Below are 12,698 nucleotides of genomic sequence, written 5' to 3' on the forward strand. Positions count from 1 at the left end.
ACCACCATTTCCTCCCACGCTCGCAGTCTCCGTGAAGGCGTACGCCTCCCACACGCTTCGCTGCTACCTCTTTCCGTATTAGAGACGAAAGACTCGGCACATATGAGTTAAGCGAATTCTGGCTAGTTTTCAAGTTCGTGTGGCGGAAGACATTCAAGAACAGTACGAATTCGAAACCACGCGGGCGCAATGTGCCAACTCGCGCAGAATTTCCGCATCGCAAGTTAAGAGGCAAAGTTTTTGATCTCTCCTGCAGTTTGAATTAATGAGGTTCCGCTGTACAAATTAAACGGCTTGAGTATTGGCGGTGTGTGCGAACGAGGTCCAAAAAATTGAGCAGTAAGTTGCCGTGTGTTCGAAATTTCAGGCGCTCTTATACATTAGCTCTATGGGCCATGTCGCGGTGCCTCGAAAAAGTCCGAATAATCAGGCATGTCCGAAAAATGAGGTGCCCGAATTTTCGGCTGTCGACTGCATTACAGATTGCATAAAAACCTAGATACTTGTATTCTACACACCTTAAAAAAATAACACATGCCAAATCTGGCCTTGATTGGAGCACAATAAGTACATAAAATTTTGTGCACAAAAGCAGTGTTTGCCCCCAAATAAAATGTTTAGAAAAACACAAAAGTTATAAATGTTGTTTGATACTGTTGTAGCAGCACTATCTGCATGAAAATTGAAAAAAAAAAAAAAACGCAGGCAAGGGTGCCCTATTACCACACACAGCTTTAGAACTGGCCTGTACCATATGTTTTTCCGTGATAGTCCTCATTTATGAGAGGCATCCTCAAGACTAGCTTTCTTTGCTAGACGGCAGTGAGGCCTTGCCTTGGCTGTCTGCTTTGTTCACATGCTGGAAATTCATTTATCACAAGTTCGGCACAATTTAAAAGAACTGCACAAAATCTGATGACTTGGTTGTGTCCAGCTCCAATATCGCAGCCGCAACCACTGCTTCGACATTCATGGCAAAACAGTCTTTGATGGCACAAGGACATGTTGCACCACTGTAGTTGCCCGCAGGGGTTGCATGGTGCGACGAATACGTAGATGGGACAGCGCATGATGTGCGACACGCGTAACAGTTGCAGCGAAACTTCGAAAAGGCGACAGTCTTTTTCGCTTTGTGGTCAACTCGTGGATACAAAGCTCGACACCATCCCTACTCTGGGCTTACCGCGACTCGCAAGAATGTTCACTCTGCTGATCTTTCCGATTCAAGCGCTCAGCAATTCATCGCCATTTCCCATCTTCATATAAAAGATCCTCATCTCATTTTCTGATGCACTGACAAATTTGTCAATGCTTTAAATAAAGCTAGAATGTCCAGCAGACTCCAAAACGACGCCTCTACTGAAGTTAGGCTTAGCTGCCGCTTTACTTTGTGGACAGTTGTCCGAATTCATGCTTTGTCTGAAACTTTTGACAGCGAAACTAGTTTTTTTTTTTCAGCATCCATCAATATGAGAAGTAGAAAGATTTACAAAAGCTTGTGAAACGCGCAACAAGAGCTGTATGTCGCAGAAAGAGCAGGCGGCCTATGGCTGCTTTGCACACTCGTAGCCAGTGGCGTGGGCAAAATTCACATCACGTGATTAAAAGCTTCAGAGGTGGCATTTGGTTCTAGCGGTGAAAATGTGCCTTTTATTATTACTTCCTGGGAGGGCGAAGCGGTGAGGCCAGCCTTGTGGAGAAGAAGCATGAGCCTATCGGCTTGCATAGGCCTACCGGCTTGCACAAGCCCGATGGCAAGCGATGCCACGATTTGACACACCACGCTCTTGAAAATGGGTCCGATCTGTACCTCCCATAGCTACTACGAGTGCTTTAAGGGTTTTGATCTCAGAGGAACCAGCGCAAAAAGAACAACGGAAAAGAAACAAGGAGGCTGACACGGACAGAAGCGCTGAAATTTCAACTTTATTTCGGAAGAATTATTATTTATACAATAACCTGTCAGAGGCAATGACGCACAAGCAGAGCAAAACAATCTTTTGATCGGACAATGACCCAGGAATTAAATGAAGGGGCAGTGGCAACATGCAAGCAGAAACCAACGCAGCTCTTTACTATAAACTATCAAGGAGAGAACAAAAGCAATAATAATAAATTCGAAGATGAATGGCCAACAAGGAACACGCCATAAACAAGCAGAGATAAAAATATGGACATGAAGCTAAAGACGATAAAAGCTATTTGAAAAAAATTGAAAAAACTGTAGTAATAGCGAGGAACAGAAACAAGATGTCCCGTGAGATCATTGAAGCAGCCAACATAGCATCATTAAATGACAACTGCATTAGCAAGCCTTCTATTTGTCTACCAGAAAAAGAAACTGCGTATCTGACACGAAATTCAAGGCATTAGCTGTGCAACCCTCCCACCATGTCTACTGGTTTTTTTTAGCACTCTCATCACATTTGACCACATCTTATAGTTAATCTGCATGCATAGCTTAGTTTCATCTTTTTGCCGTGTTACTTTTTGGCCTTGTAACTCATATTTTTATACCTGTTATACCTTTTATCATTTTTAGCTTCTTGACCATATTTTTATCTTTGCTTGTTTATGGCGTGTTCCCTGTTGGCCATTCATCTTCAAATTTATTTTTATTGCTTTTTTTTCTTGCTTGTTGCCACTGCGCCTTCATTTAATTCCTGAGTCATTGTCCGATCAAAAGATTGTCTTGCTCTGCTTGTGCGTCATTGCCTCTGACAGGTTACTGTATAAATACGTTGTAATAATTCTTCCGAAATAAAGTTGGAAGTTCAGCGCTTCTGTCCGTGTCGGCCTCCTTGTTTCTTGTCCGTTATTCTTTTGCGCTGGTTCCTCTGAGATCATGGCCTACCAACTAGCCCAACAACAAGTTTTGCTTAAGGGTTTTGAAACGCAAAAAAAAAAATTGCGAAAAAGTTGATTTTCTAAAAATCACATTTTCGGCATGTTTATGCATTCAGCCCTCTGTTAAAAATATCAAAGTCCTACTCCATCTAAAAAAACCAAAAATTATCAAGAATGGCGAGAAGCCAAAGTTAGCACCACTCGCTCAGACTTTGCTTGTCCAATCTCCAAAACGACGCCTCTACTGAAGTTAGGCTTAGCTGCCGCTTTACTTTGTGGACAGTTGTCCGAATTCATGCTTTGTCTGAAACTTTTGACAGCGAAACTAGTTTTTTTTTCTCAGCATCCATCAAAATGAGAAGTAGAAAGATTTACAAAAGCTTGTGAAACGCGCAACAAGAGCTGTATGTCGCAGAAACAGCAGGCGGCCTATGGCTGCTTTGCACACTCGTTTGGTGTCGTTTGAAAGCTCGCTTCCTCCATTACGTTTCCTTCTCCAAAAGGACACTTGTTAAGCAATGAGCACCTGGCACTGCTTCGTGGTTTCTCGCGCAATTCTGGCGCTGATAGCTCTCGTGTGTCGGGTGAGGGGATGGTGGAGAGCGTCAGCGACATAACGCGACGAGTCCATTTCCTGGGGCAACGAGTGTGTGCGTGCATGCCTGAATTGGTAGTGGCTGCCTCAGTGACAATAAAACAGCCCAGCTAGTGGCGACGTGGCACATCACTTGTGTTGTGGGAAGGCCACACATGCTACAGATGTGGAGCGTCATGCTCTTAATGCTGCACGTATGCAGGAGGCCAGCGCCACAGACTTGCACTGGTGAAACAGAGGATGACCGCTCTCAGGATGCAACCCACAAACGCACTGTGTTGACTGGATCCTTCACGGGGGACACAGGTCTTAAAGAGCCGAAAATTCGCGAAAATATCCATTTCTCAATTTTGTCGTATTTGGATTTGAGAGGTTCTTTTCCACTGACAAGTGAAGTTTGGATGCCAGGACTGGTGATCTTTAAGAAAGTGCCCGAGAAATGTGCCGCGACAACAACTCGAGAGGACACATTAAAATGTGCCTGTTTTCTATGTCTGTGCAACTCAAAACCAGCTGCCATAATGCGTTAAAATAGAGCCCACTGAGCCTATTCAATGCTAACAAAAAAACAAAACGAAAAAACTGAGATGTGGCCATGCGACTGGCTGTTTTTAGGTGCTTTTAGATATAAAATTTGCACTTTTCACTGGTTTACCGATTTATTTTAGTTTGATTTCCCACCACTTTCAGCAGCATTTGGGTGCCGCCAAAAAATTGATTAGCGCGGAAGGCTGCTTTTGAATGTCGATTCCAAATAATGCATGTAAAACTAGTGCTTGTTCACTTACATAATACATTACAGAACTCCTTGCCAAGAGCTTTAAAGAAATTGTGCTGCAAGGAACTTGCTAAAACTGAAATACAAACCACTGTTATTTCATGGTTTTATGGGGTTTTACTCAGGCTATGAGGGACCCCGTAGTGAAGGACTCCGGAAATTTTGACCACCTAGGGTTCTTTTACGTGCACTGACATCGCACAGTACACTGGCCTGTAGAATTTCGCCTCCATCGAAATTCAACTACCGCGGCCGGGATCACACCAACATCTTCGGGTCAGCAGCCAAGCGCCATAACCACTGAGCCACCGTGGAGGCAGGATGACAAATATACCCTTACTGCATATCTTGATGGCAAGACAAGCCAATGGCATGCATATCAAGTGCACAAGGGCTGGCCTTCCATGAAAAAAAAAAAAAGAATGATGTTCGATTTGCGCAGTTAAACCAAATGCGAATTAGGCGCACAAGCAGTACGGTTTTTCCTTCGGTTCTAGTGTTCAGATCTAGTGTTCACGGATGGCAGTTGATAGGACAGCGATGTTGGGTTAATGCCAATAGATGCGGAATTGGTCCTCTACATTCATGGATCCCTGGGAGCTCGCAGTGGCCCTTCTATGGCAGGTGGTGCCATCGGTGGGGCTTGGGTTGGGTTGCGATCCAGGTTGCTCTTCCCGAGCAGCCTCTCACAATTAATTGAGCAGCCTGCCACAAACCGGATTCAGACAAACCATAAGCGTCAGCGCACTAAATAATATTAATAATGACATACTTAAAACCAGCATGCAAATTTACATGCTTCCTGAAGATTTCAGAATTGTGACTTCATTAATAAACCTCCTTCTCCTGCATCACACATTTCACACGCCATAAAGCCCTCACTGCAATCCTGCCGGAACACAAAACACATTCCGTGTGTTTGAAGCAAAGAAGCGAACACTAAAATTGACACCCGTAGAAAACTGCAGTAGTACTCAGTAGCAGTAGCGCACATCATCGTCATCACTCACCGTGTGGTTGGTGGTGGTGGAAGAGGAGGAGATGGTGGTAGTCCGGTGATCCAAGGAAGATGCCGGTGCCTTGGCAGAGGACGGGGCAACCACCCCATGCTGGGCCATGATATCCGAGAGGTCCCGGTCGGGCTCCTGGACCAGGCCCTGGATCAGGAGCTGTGCCTGTTTGGTCGCCTCCGCAGAGCCCCTGCACCATGAGACAACAGGACGTGTCAACAACCCTTCTTTACCCACTTCCAAATGCCTCCATGCCTGCAACACCAACGTGCCATGGCCATGAGGGGCAGTTTTCTTTAGCCCGATGAGCAGCAGCACTGTTTTGGAAACCTCTGGTCAACATCCAGTGGTTTGACCAGCAAAAGCACCGAAGTTTGGGCCAGTTGGTAATCATCCATCTTGAGAAAACGAAGCAGCACGAAAAAACGGGGACGAAAAAGACACATACGACAGGACGAATGCTGAAGGGAGAGACCTTCACTATCCGAGCTTTACGCCATAAAGTGTGCCCGAATTCACGCGCTTTTGCAAGAACTAATGGAAGTCTTTGGCCGCCGGCGCAGCCAATACTATTTCTAGGCGTAGCGTCGTCGTCTGCTACAATGCCTGCTGCGAACATGGAGGAAGGAAGACTAGGGAGAGACCCTCACTATCCGAGCTTTACGCCATAAAGTGTGCCCGAATTCACGCGCTTTTGCAAGAACTAATGGAAGTCTTTGGTGGACGGCGCAGCCAATACTATTTCTAGGCATAGCGTCGTCGTCTGCTACAATGCCTGCTGCGAACATGGAGGAAGGAAGACTAGGGAGAGACCCTCACTATCCGAGCTTTACGCCATAAAGTGTGCCCGAATTCACGCGCTTTTGCAAGAACTAATGGAAGTCTTTGGTGGACGGCGCAGCCAATACTATTTCTAGGCATAGCGTCGTCGTCTGCTACAATGCCTGCTGCGAACATGGAGGAAGGAAGACTAGGGAGAGACCCTCACTATCCGAGCTTTACGCCATAAAGTGTGCCCGAATTCACGCGCTTTTGCAAGAACTAATGGAAGTCTTTGGTGGACGGCGCAGCCAATACTATTTCTAGGCATAGCGTCGTCGTCTGCTACAATGCCTGCTGCGAACATGGAGGAAGGAAGACTAGGGAGAGACCCTCACTATCCGAGCTTTACGCCATAAAGTGTGCCCGAATTCACGCGCTTTTGCAAGAACTAATGGAAGTCTTTGGTGGACGGCGCAGCCAATACTATTTCTAGGCGTAGCGTCGTCGTCTGCTACAATGCCTGCTGCGAACATGGAGGAAGGAAGACTAGGGAGAGACCCTCACTATCCGAGCTTTACGCCATAAAGTGTGCCCGAATTCACGCGCTTTTGCAAGAACTAATGGAAGTCTTTGGTGGACGGCGCAGCCAATACTATTTCTAGGCATAGCGTCGTCGTCTGCTACAATGCCTGCTGCGAACATGGAGGAAGGAAGACTAGGGAGAGACCCTCACTATCCGAGCTTTACGCCATAAAGTGTGCCCGAATTCACGCGCTTTTGCAAGAACTAATGGAAGTCTTTGGTGGACGGCGCAGCCAATACTATTTCTAGGCATAGCGTCGTCGTCTGCTACAATGCCTGCTGCGAACATGGAGGAAGGAAGACTAGGGAGAGACCCTCACTATCCGAGCTTTACGCCATAAAGTGTGCCCGAATTCACGCGCTTTTGCAAGAACTAATGGAAGTCTTTGGTGGACGGCGCAGCCAATACTATTTCTAGGCATAGCGTCGTCGTCTGCTACAATGCCTGCTGCGAACATGGAGGAAGGAAGACTAGGGAGAGACCCTCACTATCCGAGCTTTACGCCATAATGTGTGCCCGAATTCACGCGCTTTTGCAAGAACTAATGGAAGTCTTTGGTGGACGGCGCAGCCAATACTATTTCTAGGCATAGCGTCGTCGTCTGCTACAATGCCTGCTGCGAACATGGAGGAAGGAAGACTAGGGAGAGACCCTCACTATCCGAGCTTTACGCCATAATGTGTGCCCGAATTCACGCGCTTTTGCAAGAACTAATGGAAGTCTTTGGTGGACGGCGCAGCCAATACTATTTCTAGGCGTAGCGTCGTCGTCTGCTACAATGCCTGCTGCGAACATGGAGGAAGGAAGACTAGGGAGAGACCCTCACTATCCGAGCTTTACGCCATAAAGTGTGCCCGAATTCACGCGCTTTTGCAATAACTAATGGAAGTCTTTGGTGGACGGTGCAGCCAATACTATTTCTAGGTGTAGCGTCGTTGCCTGCTACAATGCTTGCTGCACATGCGCAACCGTGATGAGATGGCGGCCATGTAGGAAGGCTTTAAATTCATAAAACCTTCACAACCGGGAGGGGGGTGCAGCCAAGCCAGCACACAATTTTTTTTTAACTATTGTGTGCCAGTGCACGATGCGATAGCACTGAAGCTTCTTCGCATGTGGCGTCGCACGTGAGGAAACGCAGAAACAGCTAACAACACTTGACGAGCGCTGAATTTCAGCGTGCTGGAAGAACGCAAGTCTCATGCGGACTGAATCCAGGGCAGTGCACATTTGTTTCAGAGCCTTGCCCGCAGTGGCAATTAAGACGCGTTCAAAAAAACAAACAGAAAAATGTCCGCGACAACGCAATAGTCGTTCTAAACGGTGAGTCGCTCAGCTGGCTGCCTGATAAGCGCAGCCGATAGCTGCCACCGCTTCGGGCTGGCAGCGAAGCTCAGAAAACGAAACTACGCGGCCAGACTCTCTATCGGCCTTCCGCTAGAGGCCTGCTGATATTCAAAACACCTGCAGCTGCGTGCATGTCAAAGGGGCGTCAATAAGCAATGTGAAATACAGTTCAGGCTTTGGGGACAAATATTTGGGCGACTGGTTAGTCGAGCACCACTTTGGGAGCCCGTCCGATTTGACCGATGCCAGCCCCTGGGCGTCCGAATTAACAAGCTCCCGAAGCCATAATCTTGCACGGACGCTTGGCGGGACTGTGGCGGCAATCCAGATTATCTAAATTAACGGGGGTTGAGAAGTAGGAATAAACATTTATTTAGTTTGTTCGAATTAACGATGGTTTACTGTGAAATGCTCCAGGTGCTGCTCTAATTTCACAGATGGTATATATATCCCTCTCTCGTGGCAGTGCAAGGTTACCACCGGCAACGGTGTTTTTTTTTTTTTGCAGAATTTTAAAGTACTTGCTTTATTTCGTGTAAGATTTCGGCAAGATTCATAAAATTGCAAGACGGGTCAAAATTAGCACAATTTACGGAAAAATCAGAAGAGTTGGCAGGTATGCTTTCCTTCCTCCATGTGCGCGAATAAAGTGGCTGCTAAATTCTACCACGAGTCAGCCCACCAGCGATCTAGGTTACCAACTGCAGAAACGTTTTAGTAGGTTGCCAACTGAAAGCCTGAATGGTTACAAAAATAATTGTTTTCCCACGAGCGCATTTTCGTTTTGGCGCAGCTAAGGCGCAATATTGATCAATCTGCCACTTTCGAAGCAGACTGGGACAGCTGGAGCACCACTGCATGAACAAAAGTTGAAGTGTCAAGTTAAACTCATACAGCCACTGATGCCAATTTTTTTTAGCACTAAGGGGGATGCACCTTCCCCCCCTTTTGCCTATATATTCTTCTGTGCACCCAAACAAAGATCAGTTGTTAGACAGCCTCGTGTTGTGTCTCTTTGCTGTGTGCTGTCCCTCATTGGCTGCTGTTTTAATTCTCTGCCACAAACGGTAAGATTTAAAATCTCTGCTGATGCCAACACACACTGCCATGTGTCATCGGTTTTCTTTCTTTAAAAGGTCCCTGAAAAGGGTGTTTGATGTCTATAAAATGCTTGCATTATGTAGAGTACAGGCCAACGAGCGTTCATGCCGAATACAAGACCTCAGAAGCGAGCCGATAATTTACAATAGAATTTTAAGACCTGTCACTTCCGCACCCAGCGGCGACCTACGGTGCTGGGTTTTCACCTGAATCCGCGCTCGTTACGTCATGCAGCGCTCATTACGTGATGTAGCACTCGTTACGTCAGCAGCGGACTGCTAGCACTAGTCTGTGCGCGCCGGCAGCCGGTGGAGGAACGCTGACATTTCAGCATGAAAAAAGTGACGACAGAAGAGGAAAAAGCGCGAAGACGCAGAAATTCAAATTTTGACTGCAGATAGCTCAGCTTCCACAAAACGCATCTAAAAAATTCTTGCTGGAGGATATTTGTGAAGCGGTGTCCTTTAGTATCCTAGGCACATAGCATCTTTGTTGGGATCCCCTTTCACAGCCCTTTTAAGATATAATGCCACCCCTGAAGCGCACCTTTTTCAAAATATGACATTTTTCATTTTTTTTTTGTGAATTGCCCAAAACCTGCTGCACATTTCGCAAAATGAATTATGATTCTATCTTGCGCAGTTCAGAAGTTACAGGCTAAACTGTTATCTGCACTGTGCTAAGTGAAACCGAAACTGAAATTTTCAGTTTCACACTTTTCAACGTTTTTTTGTTTTCCAAATTAATTAATTAGCAATTAAGTTCATTTTTCTAAATGCATAAATAAAATTCTAAATGCAACGCTGCAACTTGCACCATCACGCTTGCAGACTGACTCGCGCGGGCGTCGCAACCACCGGAGCAATGGGGTCGCCTGCCGGAGCAATCGGGTTGTTGCGCCTTGCCAGCAGCTGATTTCTTTCACTCAAACGAGGACAGAGCAGCACAATCGTGGCGCGTGAATGCGCTAGTCACGTGATTTTTTTCGTATTTCGAGCTCGGAAAAAAGATGCACGTCAGGCTTTCTTTATCGCAAATGAATGGAATGGAGGTTTCTGAAGGTGCTCTCCAACTTTGCTATTCACATTTGCTGTCTAAAGTCGATACTTACGCATTCAGAAAAATGAACTTAACTGCTAATTAATTGCAAAACAAATGATGCGCAAGCCGGTTGGTAGCTATATGCAAGTGGTTCCTCAAATGTCTTGGCTAAAGTTAGCCTGGACACCCTGTATATCAGTCATCAGCAAGGATATTGAGATTTTTCTTCACATCACTAATGTGTGTTCTAAAATGCAGCTCGCTATAGTAAGCATGTCAAGTGGAAACCCTTGCAAGGGGGCGGCACTGCACCATTTCAAGTGCTAGCCTAAAAGGACTTTGCATGCTTTAAATGCAAATTTCACACCTTCGGCCCATTTGAGCTTGTCGGATTTTAAAACCTCTGCAGTTGCCCTTTAAAAAAGAAATGGCAGCTGCTGACAGAGTGCAATAAAAAATACTAGGATTGAGTGAATACCGTATTTATGCGCATAATTTGCGCACCCTTAACTTACCACCCGGGTTTACAAAAAAACATTTTTTACTCGCATATTTTACGCACCGCACTGCGCTAGACCACCATCATGCACGCGGGCTCTACCCTATGGCTCTACCCAGTAGCATTCGGCTATTCCGCGTGTTTGCTCGGAAGGCTTTTTGAATCTTTTGTGCACTGGGCGTTCATGGTGGTGTCAGGGGCCGCTGTTACAATCGCGGTGGCACCAGCGGCATCGCCACTCGGAACAGCCAGCAGCGCTTCCGGGGAGGATCGGCAGCTGATAGAAGAGCCAACACCGCTGTTTGTTTGGCTGATGCATGCGACTCGACTGCCGGCTACGCTTTTCTTGGTGGCTCTGACGGCTTGTGTTTGGGTTGTTCAGTCGTGTCTTACGATGGGATATCACAACTATACCGCAAGTTTCATACTGCTTGTCGGCGCCTCATCACGGCGCGGAGCGGCGAAGCCAGCGAGAATAAAAGCGTGCGCACAAGTTTGCCCATAGACGACAATCGTTGTGTCGGCAAACTTGTGCACACGTGGCTATTCTCGCTGGCTTCTCAGCTCCGCGCCGTGATAAGGCGCCGACAAGCAGTTTGGTCGACGCTCGCGCAGTACTGTTAAAGATTTGTGTGGTGCGATAATTGATTTATTGATTCATGGTTGCTTTCCTGGACGAAGTTGTGCAAGCAAACTTAGGAATCCGGAACTACCGAACAACTGGCTGGGCCACAAGCAATGACGCTGTTTTAGCGTCTTATTCAGCTTCGTGCATGCACCTTCATGCCATCCCGCAAAGGGGGGGTGCGCGCGGGTTTTCATTTAAAGTAACTTTTTTTCGGGGGGCGGCCAGCGTGGGGTGCGGGTCCGGGTGCTGACGTATATGCAGGAATATACACCATACCTATATTGCGCGTTATGACCTTTGTGGAGTTTTTTAAGTCGCGCTCACGAAATCCCCGCGTAATTTGCGCATCCCCTTCTTGGAGCCCTAATTTCTGAATAAAAAGTGTGCAAATTATGCGCGTAAATACGGTATTCTAAATTTTGAATAGGAATTGAATACCTCTGTTATTTGGTTCATATTAAATTCAATTAATAATAGAGAATTTTCAGATCTTCAAAAATTTCCGAATATTAGGCAGCGATAGAAAGCTGGAAGACTCATAAATCTTACTGTGGCAAAAGCTTAACATCTGGGCAAATTATGCAATGATTGAGTTTAAAGACTTTGGGAAAACAGAACAAAGGCATCTTCTTTGCTATCTTCTCTTTCGTTTATTGCATGGATCGATCACATTCAGACACTGCTTGGTTTGGACCTCATGCGAAATTCCACAAGTGGGCTTTCCCTCATACGACACTGACAAGAACAGGATGGCCAACCAGCCACTTCAAACAATCACAACGCAAAACTGATGGTTTTTTTGTCTGACCCTTCCATAATGTGTTCCATGCTTCATGCTTACACCCATGGCACACATCCCATCTCCTTCACAACTCTCCTAGCCTGAGCACCGTGATCTCGTTTTGGTTGTCTATGTAAAGCTGGAAAGCCCACTTGCAGAACTGCACATGGGGCTTCCGAATGGGGACTGAGTTGAGGTTCACTGGCAGAGCAATTGATCGTGTAAAAATCCTGCCTACTGCACGGTGTATTGCAACCCGCGCACCCCTGACATGCGCCTGACGGCAGATATGACAAGCATGCAATTTCGACACACTGGAAGAACCACGCAAGTGAGTGGAAGCAAGGGAAATGCACAGCAGTGCCAATCAGCATTAGAAACAGCATGCGTCTGGGCTCGGTCGGCTGGCTGCGTCTCCTCTGGCAAAAACTGTCATCGCTTGTTCTAACATGGGCACCAGCAGAACCGATAGTCAAGCACTCCTCTCAGTACCACGTAAAACTTGGTAGCACAGTTGAACACAAGCAATAGCGAAATCACAAAGCAGCAAGGCTAGCGCAGCCTCATTCGCACAATCGTACCCTTTAAAAAAAAAAAAAAATGTGACGGAAGTCATGCGGTTTTTGCTGTTCTGTCAGTCCTGCACCCAGCTTCTGGCGAAAGAGTGATGATGACAGCTACCACCAGAGATGCACACCATAAATTGAGCACCTCAGTAGCGTTTTT

General features: G+C 46.5%; 1 protein-coding gene across 47 annotated transcripts in view; it reads right to left on the minus strand.

Moving 5' to 3' along the window:
* Positions 1 to 12,698, minus strand: part of mask (multiple ankyrin repeats single KH domain) — a 174,340-nt gene that overhangs the window by 40,060 nt on the left and 121,582 nt on the right. For all 47 annotated transcript variants that reach the window (XM_077650400.1, XM_077650398.1, XM_077650393.1 and 44 more), the window contains one exon: positions 5,231 to 5,420. In XM_077650400.1, the coding sequence (XP_077506526.1) occupies positions 5,231 to 5,420 (190 nt within the window). The remainder of the gene's footprint in view (positions 1 to 5,230; positions 5,421 to 12,698) is intronic.

Source organism: Amblyomma americanum, chromosome 1, assembly GCF_052857255.1.
Source record: "Amblyomma americanum isolate KBUSLIRL-KWMA chromosome 1, ASM5285725v1, whole genome shotgun sequence".
Lineage (NCBI taxonomy): Eukaryota > Metazoa > Arthropoda > Arachnida > Ixodida > Ixodidae > Amblyomma > Amblyomma americanum.